This window comes from Corticium candelabrum, chromosome 6 (genome assembly GCF_963422355.1).
Source record: "Corticium candelabrum chromosome 6, ooCorCand1.1, whole genome shotgun sequence".
NCBI classification, from domain to species: Eukaryota; Metazoa; Porifera; class Homoscleromorpha; order Homosclerophorida; family Plakinidae; genus Corticium; species Corticium candelabrum.
Window position 1 is genome coordinate 1,062,744 of NC_085090.1, and position 18,530 is coordinate 1,081,273.

An 18,530-nucleotide genomic window follows, 5' to 3' on the forward strand; every position below is an offset into this window, starting at 1 on the left:
TTGGGATTATTGACATGATTAGCGGCAGTATCAGCAAAAGGAACAGTGACAATAGTAGCACTACCAGTGATAAGAGCATCAGCAGCAACAGTGGCGCAGTATTATTGGTAGCAGCAATATCATCACTACCAGTATCATCAGAAACAGAACGTATGTTTGATTCTGATCTTGCAAGATGCTGAAAATGAGTGTTTTTTGGCATTTGACTGAGTCTTTCATCTTCTTGCCTACGTAACTTCAATACCTTTTGATTAGACAGTTTTCTTAGCCGCTCATAATCAATCCTTTGAATTAGACAGTCTGTTATTTGTCGTACCCATGATAGCGCCACAAAAGACAGCCCAGTGGCAAATTCTTTTTCTCCAAGGTCTATGATTGCTTTATCTAGGGTTCGTCCCTGAGAGTTATGAATAGTAATAGCCAAAGCTAGTCTGACGACAGGTATTTGCGTTCTGCAAAGATGTTTGTCTCCTGATCTCCATGATCTTTCAACAGGAATTATGGGAAAACAGTTTTTACCACCCAGTGTAGCACCTGAGTATTTATCAAATTTGACTATGACTGCTAGAGGTAAACTCGGGGGTCCGTGGTGTTGGTAACTAATGTCTTTGACACAGCCCGTCGGACCGTTCACTAACCCTGCCTGAGTCCAAAGATTCGCAGTCAATATAACGCGTGCATTCACAGAAAGATGCAGTAAAGGAGAAAGGCCACCGGCGTACTTCGGTAGATGCATTCCTTGCTTCCTGACAACTGTGACGCGCTTCCACTCTAGCTATAGGGGTATTTAGCTTTCGCAGATACTCACAATTGTATTCGACAACTTGTTCCAGCCGAGAAAACAATGTACTGGCTTTTCAAACTCAGTCATATTCTCTGCACCACGTTGACGTACTGGCCTCCGATGTTCTTGTCATCAGAAGTCGCCAGTCATCTTCAGACACCTGTCCGTTTCTAAGTTTTGCTAAGGTCTTACGAAAATATATTTGTTCTGAGTCGTTTCCGGCTTGCCGTTGTATTACAGTCAAAATAACTGCTCTATTCATGGTGAGGTACATCGCTCTTCCAAGATCAGAATCATAGCTTTTTGGAGTCCGGATAAGTTGTCCAAAGTCGCCTATAATAACGATACTGATGTTTGCAAAAGACTTTTGAGCCTCTTGAGGGAAAATCTCTGTTAGCCTTCGATGTACTAGAGCCAACTGATTCTATCGTATCAACAATTTTCTTTTCAGCTTATGCCAATTTTTTCTCCGGGATTCGACCACGTCTTCGAAATTCTTTTGGTCTGTTTCTTTGGTTTTGTCTTGACCGTCTGGTGATTTGAAAACAGTTTGCTGGCCAGACGATGTAATCTCATTTATTTAGAATAAACGAGGAGCTAACCAACCTTATGTAGCCAGCACAGACTAACAATCCTGTAGCTCCACAGTAAAATAAATACAGTCAGTAAAACGCTCGCAAACAACAGTGCAGAGAGAACTGTTGGTACATTAAGCAAGATATAAGATAACTATCTATATCTAAGCTAATCTTAATTACTATGTAATCTATTTCTTACAAGCCATATTTTGAAAGAATATTCGATTGCAGTGTTGACAATATTTGACATGAGATGTTGTTGGTGTTTTGTTGGAATGTTTAGTAGATGAAAGAACTGCTGGAGACTAATGACGTTGATAAGTCCTCTAGAACCAACTTCAATGTTGATCTGCTTGCATGCAAATCCTTGCTCTTGATTTCATTGACCAGTTCCGCGTATTTATTTCGTTTGCGCTCATTTGCAGCATCAAAGTTTGTTTCATGGTTGTACCTTGGTTTTGTATTGCATTTTCTGGTGCAGTTTCTGGCAAGAACTCTTGGCTGTCACCTTCTGCAATGCTGCCAAGATTATCATGCTCGCCTTCCGAAATATCTTGATTATCACAGTCTGCAATTAAAGTGATAACAGCATTAGAGTTTTTAAGAAATATATATAGAGATATCGATACATTTATTAATTAAGGCTAATAACTGTCAATACTATCTATGCAATAAATTAAATTTTAAAGTCTAGCAATTCGCACCGGTTCTCCTGTGTCGTAGTGTTTCTAAATGCATCGAAGGAGACGTTATGTCTGGTACATAGAACCACCGGTTGTTATTTTGTTCATCTGCATTCTAAATTCGACACGATACTTGTAGTTTGCTTGGTCCGCGGCAGTTACTTTGCCTTGTAGACAAGTTATCAACCTGTGCTATTTTTGTTTTCGCTGACGGTCTGGACGAATGTCTGGAAAACGTACAAGAACTTCGTCATCCACGTGATATTCTGTTGGTTTTCTTACTTTTAGACTTTTTGCTATCATTCTCGCAGCAGTCTTGTTTGACGACTTCAGTTCAGCGTCTCTAATCAGCTTACACGATTCCATCCAAGTAGCAACACAGTGACTTCTAATTAAGTGTTGCTTTTCATTGACTACATCAAATTCTGTAATGACACTAAGTCATATTTAAGCGTGGATCAATACCGTGCACTTGCTTTAATTCTCCTGACTTTCGCTGCTTTGTATTTTACTTTGAGACTGCTCACTTTCCATGAGGTCTGAAGTATACCCTGTTAAAAAAACCGGTAGAACTTCGTTGCTTTCTCTCCCAAAGAAAACTTGAAATGGACTGACATTTTTCTGTGAAACATAGACATGAGATAAATTTCGTTTGAGAAATTTAGTGGTAAACTTACGTTTTCTTTGTTTCTTTTTTCTTTCCAAATATTTGAAGAGCAGTCTGCTTCTTGGAGATGGGCATCTTCAACTGCTTTTCTCTGAACTGGCCGATAGAGACAAATATAAAAATAAAGGAAATGAGGACAATTTGAAAACATGATTAATAGCAACTACTTTTATTGATACACACCTACGTTGCTTTAGGAATTGGATGTGTTTCTGCCTGTTTATAAACAGCAGCATTTTTGGTTTTTCTATTGACTTGGCCGTCAATAGAAAACGTTTGTCCGGAACTACAATGCTCATGAGCTATCATGCCACTAGCAGTATGATTTGGCATAAACGACAGCAAAAGAATGACTGCCATTGGTAAAATGGATATACTGGATGTTGTAAATAGTTTCTAGCAACACAAGGCTTGCTTTGTTTCCAAACTCCGACGCCTTTGTATTGTCCGTTACCTGTGTAGAAATTCAAAGTTTGGAATAAGCGTAACAGGAACCCAATTCACACAGAACACGTCCAAAATAATAAACACCATATAGTTACAGAACGTGCGCGCAATGGCCAAACAAGAGGATAGAGCTGTGAGAGAAGTTTGCTTGCAACCCCAAACCTTCCTCAGGTACACGTCTGTTGTGCAAATAGATACATCCTACACACGATGACTGTGTTGTTCATTTGATGTTCAAATGAGAATTCTTCACATGTGTACCAACTAGAGTACGTTCAGGCATTAGGTGGACTCAAGAATTCGGCGCGTAGCTAGCGAACTGTAAGGGCATGCGAGGCCTAATGGGTATCATTCGACAACTCTTCAATAGGTAAATTCAATTATGATAACGTTATTTTAGTTGATCTGAAAATGGAGCCAGTATAGACAACTTCCGGAGTTTTATGAGATTGAGGGTGGAGACAGGCTAAACCCAATCTGTTTAAAGACCACCAGGCAATGTCATTTCCTTATCAAATTAAGGTCATGTAATAACATATAACTCGTTCTTTTGTAGAGCTACGTTCTGGTGAGCTTCCACACTTTTCTTTCAGACCTTCATACCGTTGATTTGGTTTACGGGTATTACTGTTTTGCGTTTTCTGTGACTACACAGACTAAGAATGCAACGCGGCAAAATGAAATCTTACCAAGTAGTTCCTAATAAACATAACGTCCCGCCTATTTGGTAATCTGTTCTTCATAAATCCCACCCCTCACTTCCGAGTGCACCTAATTCGAGAAAGGACTTTAGTGTCATGAGTTGATCCAAAGAAAGCCCCACCTAACATGAATAGCACTAAAGTGCAAAATCCTCGGCGGAATTATGCAGGTGCTGGATGTGGCCATGCATTATCGCACATTGAACAGCAAGTGGCATCACAATGAATGTTTACTCATCAACCCGTGTCTCCTACGAATACAGACGTGCAGCTGCGACCGATTTGTTTGTACAGTGTAGTTACCATAGCTAGCAATGACGTATTTATGGGAGGAGTAAACCTAATTACATACGCATGTGTATGGACAGCGACTGTGTTGACTACAGATAGGTTGCACTTGAAGCAACTCTTGACTAACCAGTTGCTTTTCGAGTAGTTCCTGCGTTTTGTTTGTCCCGAAAGTGTGCGAACACAGCTCGAGCGGAGCTTCAACTCATTTGCATATTGGAACTCGTTTACATATTTGCATTCTCACGCTATAACGTTTAAACGAAAGTATTTTGAAACTCTACACATATTGATCCAAGACAAGACTATGATAAACACGTGAGTATGCTTCTAGATATGGCAATTCTGGTGTACCAGCACACGATCTGCCGTCGTTGGTCCACTGCGAGTCAGCTTTCTCGCGCGCAGGATAGAGTTTCGAGGCATTTGCACTTGCAGATTCTTCCATCCTTGTGTCAGCATCCATCTCTTGGTGCCAGTCACGTGAACACTTGTCCTGTTCGGGATAATCTCTTACTAGATGGGATGCACTGTTGCACCGATAGCAGTGCCTCACCATTTTCCCGCAGACTCGCAGTACCAGATTGTAGTGACCCACTCTGATAAGAGTAGGAAAGTCATCAGCCGTACAATCCTTAAATTTAAACAATCTGTTTGGGTGTTTCTTGCTAGTTAGCCTCCTCGTCGACACAAGTGTGCCTGTTCTACACAATATGGATGTCACGTGATCATCGTCCATTTCAAATACATCAACAATGTGACTGCTGTATACTGTGTTTTCGTTTTCTGTAATTTTTCGCGCAAAATGCCTTGCCTTGATGTCTACTCCATGCGTCAGAAGTGTCTCTTTGGCTGCTTGATTCTTCAGAGTGATTTGGTAATGATGACGTTGTACTCTGACTATGCAGCTTACTTCATCGCAGGGGTGTCCAAACGTATTTCTTTTGTCGCCAAGAAATTTCGACGGTTTGGCGACAAGACAGCGTGTTGGCGCCAAAGACCCCGGATGTAGAGCACGCTATATAATTACAATTATTAATTAGGCATGCTACATACAATATTCCAAGAATGATGGGTGGGCTGGCGTTTTCTATTTTAATTGCACTATTTGGTACTCGTACCAGCAGTTATGAACAATCAAACACCTTATTAATATAATTAGTTGACAAAATCTGCAAACTGAAATGTATCTATGCTGAAAAGTTTTAGCTGCTTCCACTACTGAGTTCCCGAACAATTCACTTACGCTTACCTGACAAACTTTACAAACGGAAAGTCATCTACCGTTCTACGCTCCATACCTACTGCAATGCATGCATTAACGTTTTCACTGGTGAGCTTACAGCTGTATTCATTTTTAACAAAATTAAGTACGCTGAAACCACGCTCACAGTCACAAGTGTTAGGAGACAAGCTTAGGAGCAAGATGCTGAGTTTTCTAAGTTCCTTGTATCCAGAATAATTCAGAAACAAGTCACACCAAAAAGATACCACATTGCCATCATTCTCTTGAAGGATGAAATCCACATCATCGTTGTAACATGCAATGTGCTCTTTAGACACACACTATAGGGGCGTATTCAATTCGACCTTTCCGGATAAAGAAAGGAAAGACTGGAAAAAGCGGAAAGTCCTTTTGAATCGAACGAGCTTTCCCAAAAAACTCAGGACGTAGCACGCGCATGCTCACACCAATGATGGAAATTGTTCTTTCCGCCGCCGCTGCTGCTCTTGCAATAGAGGTGCTTGACGACAGTGTGGAGCAAGATAGCGATTGCGATGACTTTGTTGTGGAAATGATGGAACTTGGAGCCATTTTGTGGGCTAGAGACGAACCTAAAGCTCGAATTCGTGGATACGTTGAATTCAGATGTAGTCCCCATGTATCTAGACAACGACTTCCGGAAACACTTTTGAATGACTCGGTCGGTTTTTGACGTACTTTTGGCAAAAGTTTGCACGTAGACGCCCAATCTCTCTTGACAAGCGTTTGCTGATTACCCTATGGTACCTTGGAAGCGGAGAGAGCTTCAGGCAAATTGCGGACAGGTTTGGTGTATCTGAATCGTCTGCGCATTCCACTGTTAGGAGGATATGTACAGGATTGTTGTTGCATCTCAGAAAAGTTGTATTAAAGTGGCCATGCGGAATGAGATTTAGTGAGGTAAAGACAGGCTTCAAAGCTATAAAAGGATTTCCAAACGTTATAGAGCAATTGATGGTTGCCACGTCCCTATTAAATCTCCAAGCGACGATCGGGATAGCTATATCAACAGGAAAAAATTCCCATCTTTACTTCTACAGGCAGTGTGCGATCACCAGATGTGCCTTGTAGACTGTTACTGTGGATGGCCAGGAAGTGTACATGATGCACGAGTACTAAGAAATTCTGATTTGTTTAATCGAGCTTTAAGTCACCCAGCTGAAGTTTTTCCTGAGGAATCACACATATTAGGGGATGCTGCCTATCCACTCAAATTATGGCTTCTCACCCCCTACCGAGATACAGGACATCTTAGACCAGAAGAAAGGAAATATAACTACTTTCACTCTGCAACTCGAATGGTTATTGAGCGAGCATTTTCCCTTTTGAAGGGGAGATGGAGGCGATTGAAATATTTAGATGTAAACCAGATAAAGGATATGTCTGTGATTATTATGGCAGCTTGAATTCTTCACAATATCTGCCTTTAGGGTTAGGGTTCCAGCTTTTGTTCATGTTGTCTTGCTCGTGTCCTCTGACAGCTGTCCATCATCTCCATGAAACTTTCCTTTGTTGTGGCATACTTGTGTGGTGGTGCTAGTCGTCTGCTTTTCTTGGATGGTGGCCCAATATCACTGTCAGCATCATCCTCATGAACACTGACAGATGTCCCAGGACTAGGACTGGGACTTGCCGAGGTCAGGTCACTTTCTCTATCTGATCACCATTGCTGATATCACCCAATGAGGAATAAACTGTGTCTCCTTCTCCAGTACTGCTAATAGTAACAACAGGTCTCACAACTCTGTTTGTACCCATATACAGTATCCATGGCTTTCTCAACTTCCAATCTTTTCTGTCTCGACCTAGAATACGTTTACTTCGTACACGTACAGTGATAAACATCAGCGCTATGTTAAGACAGTGTTTCTATCTGTCTGGTTATTATGATCTGCAATGTCGCGATACTTCTTAATGAGATACTTCCATCGACCCTCACATTGGGCACCGTTTACCTGAAATTCCATCTCTTGCATTCTCAAAGCAATCCTTTCCCAAATCTGTTTCTTCTTGTACGAAGGACTTCGGAATTTCTCGGAAAACTCGCCGCAGAGTTGTATAAGCGAAAGAGTCGCCGAATCACTCCAAGAATAGCCTTCTTTTCTCACTTTAGGTGGTTCCATAGCAACAAACACATCTGAGCCACCTGTAAGAATCTCTACGAGCTCCGTAGGACTTGAATTCTCAGACACAGTAGTCATTTCACCAGCAGTTGCGCGGTACGCTTCCGGGACTTTAGGTCACGTGAATCATTTTTTCGATTTTCTATCCGTCCTTACCACGATAGAGGGTGGAAAGGTTGGAAAGGCTTTCCAAGTTTTCTGGAAAAAGAAAATACCCCAATCGAACACCTTATCCGTCGTTTTCGACCCTTTCTTTATCCGGAAAGGTCGAATCGAATACGCTCTAGGATTGATTGTATTGTGATATATGATCACTACTTATACAAGTGTATAATCTAATTGCATCCTATTACATTCCTTTTTCTGTTTTTTCTTAGTTTTAGTTTTAGCATGCTTCTACACACTTGGAAGAATCTCAACTCTACATTACTGTTAAAGCAAAACAGAACATAACAGTTTCTTTCTACTTTAAAACATAGTCTTTTAGATAGACTGGCTTGTTGATTGTTCTGCCTCTTCTGGTAGTAACTGTTTTCTGAGGTCTTGGTTTGCTTGGAGGGGCTGTTGTTTCTTGAGTGTTCTTTGATGGTGTTGTTTGCTTGGTGGGTAGTTCTAGCTCAGTCATACTATCTCCAATTGGTTGTTTGCAAAACGTCTCCTTTGATTCTCTGAGATGAACTCGATTTCTTCTGTAGGTTCTTCCATTGGCTGCCTCAACGTTGTAAGATCGGTTGGGTAGCTGTTTAATCACTTTAGCTTGTTGCCATTCTTGAGACCTTCCCAACGGTTGAATTCTTACAGATTGGTGTTCTTTTAATTCAGGTAGGTCTCTAGCTGTTCTGTCAAAGTATTTCTTTTGTCGTTCTTTGGATTGTCTGAGAGCCTCAAGTTCTTGAGTGACCTTGGGCTTCAATAATGATGTTGCTGTCGTCAGTAGTGTTCTAGTCCTGCGACTCATCAGCCTTTAGACTGGAATAGTGGTCATACCTTGTGTAGGGGTGTTTTGAAAATCTACGATCGCCAGCCATGGATCTGCATTTGCTCGATAGGCTTTCTTCATGAGGTTTTTCGCTGTTTTAATGTGGTTTTCGACTTTGCCATTCCACTGTGGATACCCCGGACTGCTGGTCTTGTGTGTAATGTCCCATTTCCTTATAAACGTTCGAAAGTAACTGGAAGAGAATTGAGGACCATTATCTGATATCAGTATGTCGGGTATTCCATATTGAGCAAAGTGTGCTTTTAGCTTTTTAACAACTTCTTCTGAAGTAGTAGTTAACAATCTGTCCGTCTCCCAATAGTTGCTATAATAGTCCGTTGTGAGTAGATATTCACGTCCTTGGAATGTAAATAAGTCTACTCCAACTTTGGCCCATGGCCTGTCTGGAATCTCATGAGTTTGCAACTTTTCTTTTGTTTGCCTAGTTTCATAGGTCCGGCATATGTGACATCGGCTAACATGGTTTTTTACTTCGGCTGTTATCCCTGGCCAGTATAATGACTCCCTGGCTCTCCTCAAGCATCCATTCACTCCAATGTGTGATGTGTGAATCCGCTGTAGCATATCTGGGCGGCAACTTCTTGGTACCGCAACTCTGTTTCCCCTGAGAATGATGTCATCCTGTATGACTAGTTCATCTCTCACATTGAAAAATTTAGCAATGGATCCTGGTAGTGTATGTTTGTTGTCGGGCCATCCCTGTAGAATCGTCTGTTTCAGCTGCTGCATGGCCGTGTCTGTCTTTGTGGCATTTCTGATATCGGCTAGCCTCACTTGTGACACCTAAACATCTTGTAGCATATCTATTTGTTCACACTTATTTGCCAAGTTATGTTTTACTTGGAATACTTCTATGCATTCACAGTCTCGTGGTGTGTGTTGTAGGTAGGCTCTGGACAATGTCTGCCAATACCATCTGTTTCCCTTGTTTGTATTCTATGGTAAAACTGTACTTTTGCAAACGCACGAGCATCCTCTGCAACCTCTTCGGTGCTGTGTGCAATGGTTTTCTGTGGATCGTCTCGAGTGGTTTGTGATCCGTTTCTAATTTGATTATTCTTCCATAGGTGTACGTGTTGAGCTTCTCCATTCCGAACACAATTACTAGAAGTTCTTTCTCTATCTGAGCATATTGTTGCTCAGTGTCAGTTAAAGTCCTGCTGGTGTATGCTACTGGTTGACCTGATTGCATCAATACAGCTCCTAGTCCTGTTTGAGATGCATCACACTGTATAGTTGTTTCGTCCTTGGGATCAAAGTACCTGAGTACAGGTGTTGCTGTTACTGTTCTCTTGATGTCATTGAATGCTATTTCCTGGACATCAGTCCATTCCCACTGGATGTGTTGTTTAGTTAGCTGTCGGAGCGGGTCGAGGAGGTCGGACAGGTGTGGCATGAACTTTGATAAGTAGTTGGTCATATCAATGAATCGCCTCACTTCCTGTACGTCCTGTGGTGGTGGCATCTTTACTATTGCTTCTATCTTGTCATCATCCGGCTTAATCCCTTGAGACGTAAGCACGTGTCCCATGTAGGCCAGTGGCGGATCCAGGATTCTCACCAGGTACAGGCGCGGTCTGTCAGGTTCGGTAATGACGTCACCAGTTAGTCACGTGTCCATGTTCAACATTTTCGCAGCTGGCCCTCTAGGAATATCTTATAGTCATCAGTTCAAATGAGGTCGAGTTTGTGATATTTTCATATTATAACTATATTTCACTTTACTCAACACATGCAAAACAGGTTGATATATAACATCAGAAAACAGAGGAGCGTGGAAAAGTAACATCACTGATTCAGAACTGAAGAAGAAATCTGATGGACCGACAATACAACCATCACTGAAAACAATGTCACCGTCACTGTGATTGTGCTTCTTCTGTTGTAGCAGTTGGATCCAGGAACAGCAAGCGTCTCGGATATGCCTTCGCAAAAGAGTCTATCACACGCTCATGGTTGACAGACAAGTCCTTGTGGACAAACATGAGCACTAGCGCATTTAGCCTGTCTTGTGCCATCGTGCTCCGCAGGTCTGTTTTGATCAGCTTTAGTGCAGAGTTCGCTCTTTCAACTGTGGCTGTGGTGACGGGTATTATCAACAACAGGCGAAGAATGAAGACAATGTTGGGATATGCCACTTCATTCACAGCACCCAGCGTCTCTGTAACACTGGTTGGTAAGGTAGCAGCACCTGCATACTCCCACTTCCTCTTCCATCGGCGTATCTCGGCCTCGAAAGTTGGGTCATCAGGCAAATCTGGAGCATAAGCCTTCAGGATAGCTGCCTGGTGGTGAGGAGTGAGGCTCTGGCAGTGTTTTGGCAGGAGCAGCAGTCCTTGCACTGATGCATGGCTCATGTCAGTGAACCTACTGCCAAGTTCACTGATCATGCTGTCAATGAATGGAATGAAGACAGCTCTCCGCCAGTAGCTCTCTGGAGTTGATGCAGGATGATTGCTGCGTAGTGTCTGTCGTGCAGCTAAGCGAGGAACTTGTGGATGGTCTTGGTCTAAGACACGGGATGTAACTGCTGATGCAGAGGCGAAAATTGAAGAGAATTCTCTCTCACTGTTACTTCTGATCTCTTCTAAAAGACCTAGAACTTGGTTGATTTCACCATATGCCTCCAGCACATCCAATTGCGATCCTTGCAGTAGAACACTCAGACACTTTGTGTAACCGAACAGATATGTGCAGCAGTGCAGAGCTACGATGAATGAATCTGACGTTATCGAGCGGAGGAGGCCGTTTGCCTCAGTGACAGACTTCGCATCGTACTTAGAGGCAGCAGTTGGAGTGGCAATGATCTGGCCTGAAATAACTTGGAGGCAGTGGACTAAGGCAAAGTACATATCTCTGAAGTCTTTTAAGGCAGTATGCCGTTCTACCCAGCGAGTTTCACACAGTAGCTTTAGCTTCTGAGCTGTGATTGGCTTTTCACCGGCAGATGTCCCCTTGGTGTTTTCTTGTTCAACACTCTGCTCTAATGTACGTTGCCGTTTTGGGGAGTACTTGAAGAAGAGCCCAACAGCCTTCAAGTCGGAAAGCATGCAGTGAACTTCAGACACATTACAAGACTTTGTCAACGCCAAGTTCAGTTGGTGACTGCAGCAGTGATAGTACTGTGCCCGGGGTACATGGTCTCGAAAATTCTTCTGGCAACCGTTAAGGTGGTCAGACATAGCACCAGCACCATCATAGGCCTGGGCTCGACAACGTGTTTCATCAAGACCAAGCTGCCTCAAGGCATTCCGTATCTCAGCACAGATGCTACTACCTGTCCCAAAGCTGCAAGCAATGAACTTAATCAACTTCTCTTCTGCCTTGTTGTCCTTCATGTATCTAAGAGACACTGCCAACTGTTCCCACCCACTTACATCTCTTACTTCATCTGCCAGCACAGCAAAAAACGGACTACTTTTTACATTATCCACTATTTGCTGAATTATGTCATCTGCCATCAATTTCATGAGGTCATTCTGGGTAGTTTTCGACATGTAGGTGGCATTACGAGAACAACACTCAAGGTGCTCCTTCAGGACAATATCGCCAGAATCGATAGCAAACTTCACAAACGCCATGAAGTTACCTTGAGGTGAATGATCATATGTAAGGTCATCACGGTGACCGCGCAGCGCTACACCTTCACGTGCAGCTAGTTCTAAACACCTCAGAACAGACAACAGTATACAACGATTGGCAGATACCCTTTCTGTAGCTGCTTGAGACTGCATCAGGTCTATCCTCTCAGAAGGGTGCTTGTCAGTACTAAGAAATGCCAGCAACTTGGCAGCAGCATTTCTGTGGTACTGGGTAGATTCATGTTCAGCAGCATCAGCAATAAGATTCTTCCAATCCCTGTGAAGACGGACAACAAAATTATCACCACGGCATGATCCCTCTCGATAAACGGTAGGAAATAATACGCAGGGCAAACAAAAGAGGCCTTCTTCCTTGCGTTTGCCATAGTATCCTAGCCAATCAAATTGGTCAAACCACTTTTTCTGGACAAATCTCTCTGAGTAGCCACTCTTCCTGCGCTTATCAACATACTTCCTAAAAGGCAATATTGTCTGCTCGCTTGGTTTTCTCCTAGCAATCACTTTCACCTTGTCCTCATCACTGAGTGCTTTCCCTTCCATGGCTGTAGCTACAGCCTCCAAGAATGATCCATGGTCACTATCACTAACAACCTCTGCAGTTGTCGCAACCACGTTCTGACTACCCCCTCCAGACTTCATATTACCAACTCCGTCACTTGCTGTCTGCACACTGTCATCGTCCTCACCAGCAGCAACCCCACTTTGACTGTCGTCCGAGATACAGTTAACACTTGTACTATTGGCCGCATCTCTACACTCCTGGGATACTCTCTTTGCTGGCTGAAACATTTCTGCCAAGCTCCTCTGATCAGCAGCCCTCTGCTTAGGAGGACGCTTATGACCGTACATCTTTCAATGACTTCTCTCCGCCAACAACGAAAACTAGATAGTCGACCCTCCTGTGGAAAGTTCTCGCAACTTCCGTAGAACTAGTCTCGCGTAGCCAGACCTTACCCGCTAAAGCAAAGCGAAGCGAGTACTGTAGGGTCTGGCTACGCGAGGCTACCGAAGAACACTAGTAGTCCAAGACAAGCTCGTGTGCTTTGTGCCAAACTGGCGCGCTAAAGTTCCAGAGCTCGAGTTCATGCATGAAACACACGTGCACGTTGTAATGTACTTGGTTACGTGCAGCAACAACTCAACGATATGTATTGGCTACCAGATAGAGCGAACTAAGAACACAAGCTGGCGCGTCTACTCTACACTAAATCGAGTCTGCGCGTATGCCGTAACGCGCGCTACATGTACACTACGACATACATTACATCTCTCTTCCTTTACTAGAGTTGTACAGTCACAGGTCCAGCTTCTTAGGCTTTCGGATATTTCTGCCAGAACGAGTCACTTGCGGGTTGGCGGTCACTGGAGTTGTATTTCGGTCAGAGCTCTCCTCCATTTCGCTGACTGCTGCTTTGGGTGTGTCCGGTAGAGGTGAGGCTATATTGTCCGAGTTTAGACTGTTGTATCCGGTTGTAAATTCGAGCATGGACGTGTCATTGACAAGAGAACTGGCTTCTGGGTACGGTCGAAGATGTCTTCGATTCCGTCTGTACTTTCTTCCACTCTTCGGACATTCTACAACAAAAGATCGTGGTGACTTGTGTTGTTGGTCGACCTTGGCTGGGAGCCAAGCGTTTGATTCCGGCAGTGGTGCCATCCTTACCGCGTCTTCGGGTCGTAGAGATGGTAATGGTTTCACTCCTGGTCTGGAATCATAGTATTGCTTTTGTTTCACCTTCTCCATCTGGAAGTGTCTCTGAACAGACTCTCTGTTGTAGGAGGTATGTTCTAGTAGCTTTCTGGATGAGGGAAGTGTGTTACGAGGACGTCTTCCCATGAGCAGTTGAGCAGGTGACAGGTTGATGCCTTCTAACGGGGTTGTTCTATAGTCCAAAAGGGCTTTCTGCTTGTCTTTGACTTTCTTCCAGAGGCGTTTCACTGTCTGTATTCCTCTCTCCGCCTCACCATTGCTCTGCGGGAAGTGAGGACTGCTAGTTATGTGGTCGACACCGTATTCCTTGCAGAATTGTTGGAAGTCTGATGAGCTGAATTGCGGACCATTGTCACTCCTGCATTTCTCTGGAATGCCGTGTCTACAAAACTGGTTCTTCAGCGCTTGGATTGTAGAGGACGTGGTCTGGTCTTGCAGCTCATCCACTTCAATGAATTTTGAGTAGTAATCTACCAGTATGAGATAGTGTTTGGACTCAAAATGGAAAAGGTCAATTCCCACTTCAATAAATGGCAGGTCTGGGACTGGTGTTGGCATGAGAGGTTCTGGTGGTAGTCTGTTTTGGTACTCCGCGCAGCGGTCACATCTCCGTACAGTGTCTTCTATCTGGGCGTTCATGGCTGGCCAGTACATTACCTCTCTGGCGCGTTGTTTGCATTTCACTACTCCAAGGTGTGACTCATGAAGTAGTTTCAGCATTTGGGAACGAAGGCTCGGCGGGATTACTATCCTTGTACCCTTGAAGATGATGCCATCTTGTACTACTAATTGGTCTCGTGAGTCCCAGTACGGCCGTGCTGTAATGTGGACGTCCTCCCGCCGTTCTGGCCAGCCTGAGAGGATAACAAAGTGGAGGTTCTTCAGTTCTGTAGACGTCGCTTGTTGGATCTCCGAATGTTTGGTACCCGTGATTGGCACAAATTTGAGTGTGTTGATGTATTCGAGGTCGTCATTGTTTCCGGGTTCTTCACCTGGGATGTAAGCTCTCGAGAGGGTGTCTGCTAGTTGCATGTCTTTCCCTTTTCGGTAGGTGACAGTCAAGTCATACCATTGAAGCTTGAGCATCATCCTCTGCAGTCTCATTGGTGCCGACAGTATGGGCTTCAGGAAAATGCTTTCCAGAGGTTTGTGATCATTGTATACTTGTACGTGTCTTCCGAAGACATAGTGATGAAACTTTGTGGTTGCATGGACAATCGAGAGCATTTCCTTCTCAATTTGAGCATACCTCGACTCAGTAGCCGTCATTGATCTTGATGAGTAAGCTACTGGCCTGCCGTCTTGGAGTAATACCCCCCCTACGCCTGTGCTGCTCGCATCGCATTGTATCTCTACTGCTTTCCGAGTATCATAGTAAGCTAACACTGGTGCATGGGTACACAGCTCCTTCAGCTTCTGAAAGCTTGCTTTGTGTTCATGTTGCCATTCGAACTTCACATCTGTCTTCAGAAGTAATCTCAGCGGCTTGTCCACATCGCTTAGGTTTGGAATGAATTTTGCCAAGTAAGTGACGAAGCCTAGAAACCTTTTGACGTCACTTTGATCCTGGGGATCCGGCATCTCAGCTACTGCCTTTATCTTTTCTGGATCTGGCTTTAGCCCTTCGGCTGTGATGAGATGTCCGATGTATCGAACTGATGGTTGTCGTATGTGACATTTCTCGTAGTTGAGGCGTAAATTGTAGCTGGTGGCTCGTTCGATTACTTGGTGGAGTATCTGGTCATGATGTTTCATATCCCGGCCAGCTATCAATATGTCATCCATGATGGCGGTTGCCCCTTCGATACCTTCCAGCATCTGGTCCATGATTCTCTGGTAAATTTCGGGAGCACACTTTAGTCCAAAAGGTAGACGTAGCCACCGGTACCTCCCCATGGGGGTGTTGAATGTAGTTAGCATTGATGACTCGTGGTCCAATTTGATTTGCAGGAATCCAGACTTCACGTCTAGGACTGAGAAGACTTTTGCGTTTGGAATGTTGCTGACGATTTCCTCAATTGTCTTCATGGGATGATGTTCCCGCCTAATTGCCTTGTTTAGGTCTCGAGGATCGATACAGATCCTCACTTTATCCTTCCTGAGGGACACTACCATGGAGCTAACCCACTCTGTGGGTTCTTCTACTCTGGTGATAAAGCCATCGTTCTCCATTTCTTTCAATTTCTCTATGACCTTGTCCCGTAGCATGACAGGTTGTCTTCTTGTTGGATGCACTACTCCTTTGGCACTGGGGTCGATTTTGATGGTGTAGGTGCCGGGCAACGTTCCAGTTACATTTGCCAAGTCAGGGAAATCCTGAAATTCGTGTGGAAGTTGTGTCTGTGTTTCTATGGGTGGAAGTTGGGTCTGTGTTTCCACGCGCGTGTTCACTTTGCTCACTCTCTGTATGAGGCCTAGCTGTTCTGCTAGATCGCCTGATATGATGTTGTCTTGCTCTAGGTCAACTATTTCGAAGTCAGTTTCCAGGTCAATGGTATTGTATCTGATGGGAATTGTTGCCACGCCAAGGGAGTTGATCTTGTGGTTGCTGTAAGAGTAGAGATTTATCCGTGACCTCCTCAGGACACCCTTATTGCGTAGTTTCTTGTATTTGCTGGCAACCATGACATTACACTTTGCTCCAGTGTCAATACGGAACGTTTTGGTGCTTCTTCCTACTTCCAGTCGTACTAACCATCTGTCTTGCTTGGCTCGATGTGAGGGTTCCACAGCGTTTATGTAGGATCTGTCTTCCTCGTCCTCTGTAGAGTCGCTGTCTTGTGCTGTATAGCTGACCTCTGGACTCCGAGGCTCCATTGCGTAGACCCTGTTGGTCTTTCTAGCTCGACATACGGTCTGCCAGTGGTTTCTTTTCTTGCAGTATGTGCAGGTTGATCCTAGTGCTGGGCATTTTCCTCTTGTCTTTTTGTGTGTCTGGTCGTTGCCGCATCTGCCACATGTGTGCAAATTCTGCGGTTTGTCGCGTGCCTGCTGTTCAACAGCTGGATAGAGTTGTGCTTTCTTTGGCTTGTAGATCGCCTTCTGTGGTTTGACAGCGGCTATTCCAGAGTCTTCGCCTCTCATTTCTCGCAGTTGCTGTTGTGACAGCTCGAACTGTCGAGCTATTTGTATGGACTTGGCAAGTGTAAGTTCTTGACCCTCATAGAGTAGGCGTTCCTGTACTTTCTTGTGACGTGAGCCATTGATGATGCCATCAATTAGGATGTCTTCTGTGTCGTGGAACTGACAGTCCATGGCTAGAAGGCGTAGGTCTTTGAGGAACGTGTCGAAACTTTCGTCCTCCTTTTGTATGCGTTGGTGAAATCGGAAGCGTGATACTCTCTTGTTCTTCCTAGAGCTTACGTACTCCTCGTACTTCCCTAGAACCTTTCCGGGGTCCTCCTTTTCTCCTTCAGCCCAGCTGAAGGTCTTGTGCAGTTCTCTGCCTTGTTGACCGACCCACATTCCTAGCCACCCGGCTCTTTCCGCGTTCGTGGCTTTGCTAAGAGGGCCAGCGAAGACAAACGACACGTGTTCCTTGAAGCGTTTGAACTCTTGGTATGTGTCTGTGGCATTCCAGTCCATGGATGGATGATCGAACGTGAATCCTTCTGTTGACATCGTTTTCACTGTGTATCCGAGCGTTTGATAGGTCCTATCTCGCCTGACACCATGTAATGTACTTGGTTACGTGCAGCAACAACTCAACGATATGTATTGGCTACCAGATAGAGCGAACTAAGAACACAAGCTGGCGCGTCTACTCTACACTAAATCGAGTCTGCGCGTATGCCGTAACGCGCGCTACATGTACACTACGACATACATTACACACGTTAGCCCAAACGATACGTGGGAGTCGATGAAACGCGCACTACCAGTAGTCGACGACGTGTGAGGTACAGGCGCGCGCCTCTCGCGCCTATCCCTGGATCCGCCACTGTAGGCTACCTTCTGTGTTGTTGCAATGTAGCATTTGTCTTCGTTCAACTTTATTCCTTGATTTCTGCATCTCTGTAGTAGTCGTAGCAAATTCTCACCATGATCTTTCCTTGCTTCATCGTGTGTTGTGCCACTGCCAACTACTAAAATATCGTCTGCAATCGTGTATATTCCGGCAAGTCCATGAATTGCATTGTCGAGTGCCCTTTGAAAGTTTCCGGTGCTGGCGTGATCCCAAATGGCAATCTATTCCAGCGGTATCTCCCATATGGTGTGTTGAATGTTGTAAGCTTGCTGGAGGGTTCATCAAGTCGGACATGCCAATAGCCATTCTTCACATCTAACACGCTGAAAATTTTTGCTTTTGATAGCTCTGGTAGAATGTCCTCTAGTATCGGCATTTGATACTGACTTCGTTTTAATGCTTTGTTGAGTGGTTGTGGGTCTATACAGACTCGTAGCTTCCCATTTTGCTTCTTCACCACTACTAAGCTTGAGATCCAATCTGTGGGTGCCTCTTCTTTCTGTATAATCTCTAAGCGTTCAAGTCTCTGCAACTCAGCTTTCAATCTGTCTTTCATGGCAATTGGAAGTCGTCTCGGTGGCTGTTTCACTGGCTGTATCATGGGGTCGATGTCCTAATGTGTTACTCCTGGAAGTGTGCCAAGTTCTCCTTCAAATACTTCAGCATATTTTTGAGTAATCACTTCTTTCGTGAGCATGGTTTGTCTCCATGTGAC

General features: G+C 44.2%; 3 protein-coding genes across 3 annotated transcripts; all 3 read right to left on the reverse strand.

Annotated features, from left to right (window-relative positions):
* Positions 1-10,089: 10,089 nt before the first annotated feature.
* LOC134181625 (52 kDa repressor of the inhibitor of the protein kinase-like) lies at positions 10,090-11,072 on the reverse strand. The gene has a single exon (XM_062648893.1). It carries the CDS (start codon positions 10,923-10,925, stop codon positions 10,395-10,397), a length of 531 nt encoding a protein of 176 aa, XP_062504877.1. The 5' UTR covers positions 10,926-11,072; the 3' UTR covers positions 10,090-10,394.
* Positions 11,073-11,148: 76 nt separating this feature from the next.
* On the reverse strand, positions 11,149-12,986 carry LOC134181501 (zinc finger MYM-type protein 1-like). The gene is made up of 2 exons (XM_062648777.1): positions 11,263-12,986; positions 11,149-11,182 (listed from the first exon to the last, which is right to left on the reverse strand). Exons 1-2 carry the CDS (start codon positions 12,984-12,986, stop codon positions 11,149-11,151), a joined length of 1,758 nt encoding a protein of 585 aa, XP_062504761.1.
* Positions 12,987-13,431: 445 nt separating this feature from the next.
* Positions 13,432-17,469, reverse strand: LOC134181503 (uncharacterized protein K02A2.6-like). The gene has a single exon (XM_062648779.1). The coding sequence runs from the start codon at positions 17,467-17,469 to the stop codon at positions 13,432-13,434; it is 4,038 nt and encodes a 1,345-aa protein (XP_062504763.1).
* Positions 17,470-18,530: the final 1,061 nt, after the last annotated feature.

Bases quoted from the DNA above. Each gene is read 5' to 3' on its own strand.
- LOC134181625 (XM_062648893.1), bottom strand. From the start codon at position 10,925: ATGATCAGTGAACTTGGCAGTAGGTTCACTGACATGAGCCATGCATCA.
- LOC134181501 (XM_062648777.1), bottom strand. From the start codon at position 12,986: ATGTACGGTCATAAGCGTCCTCCTAAGCAGAGGGCTGCTGATCAGAGG. The intron at 11,183-11,262 runs GTCAGATTCATT...TTCTACTGCAAG, and splicing joins GGCCTCCTCCGCTCGATAAC to GATCGCAATTGGATGTGCTG.
- LOC134181503 (XM_062648779.1), bottom strand. From the start codon at position 17,469: ATGTCAACAGAAGGATTCACGTTCGATCATCCATCCATGGACTGGAAT.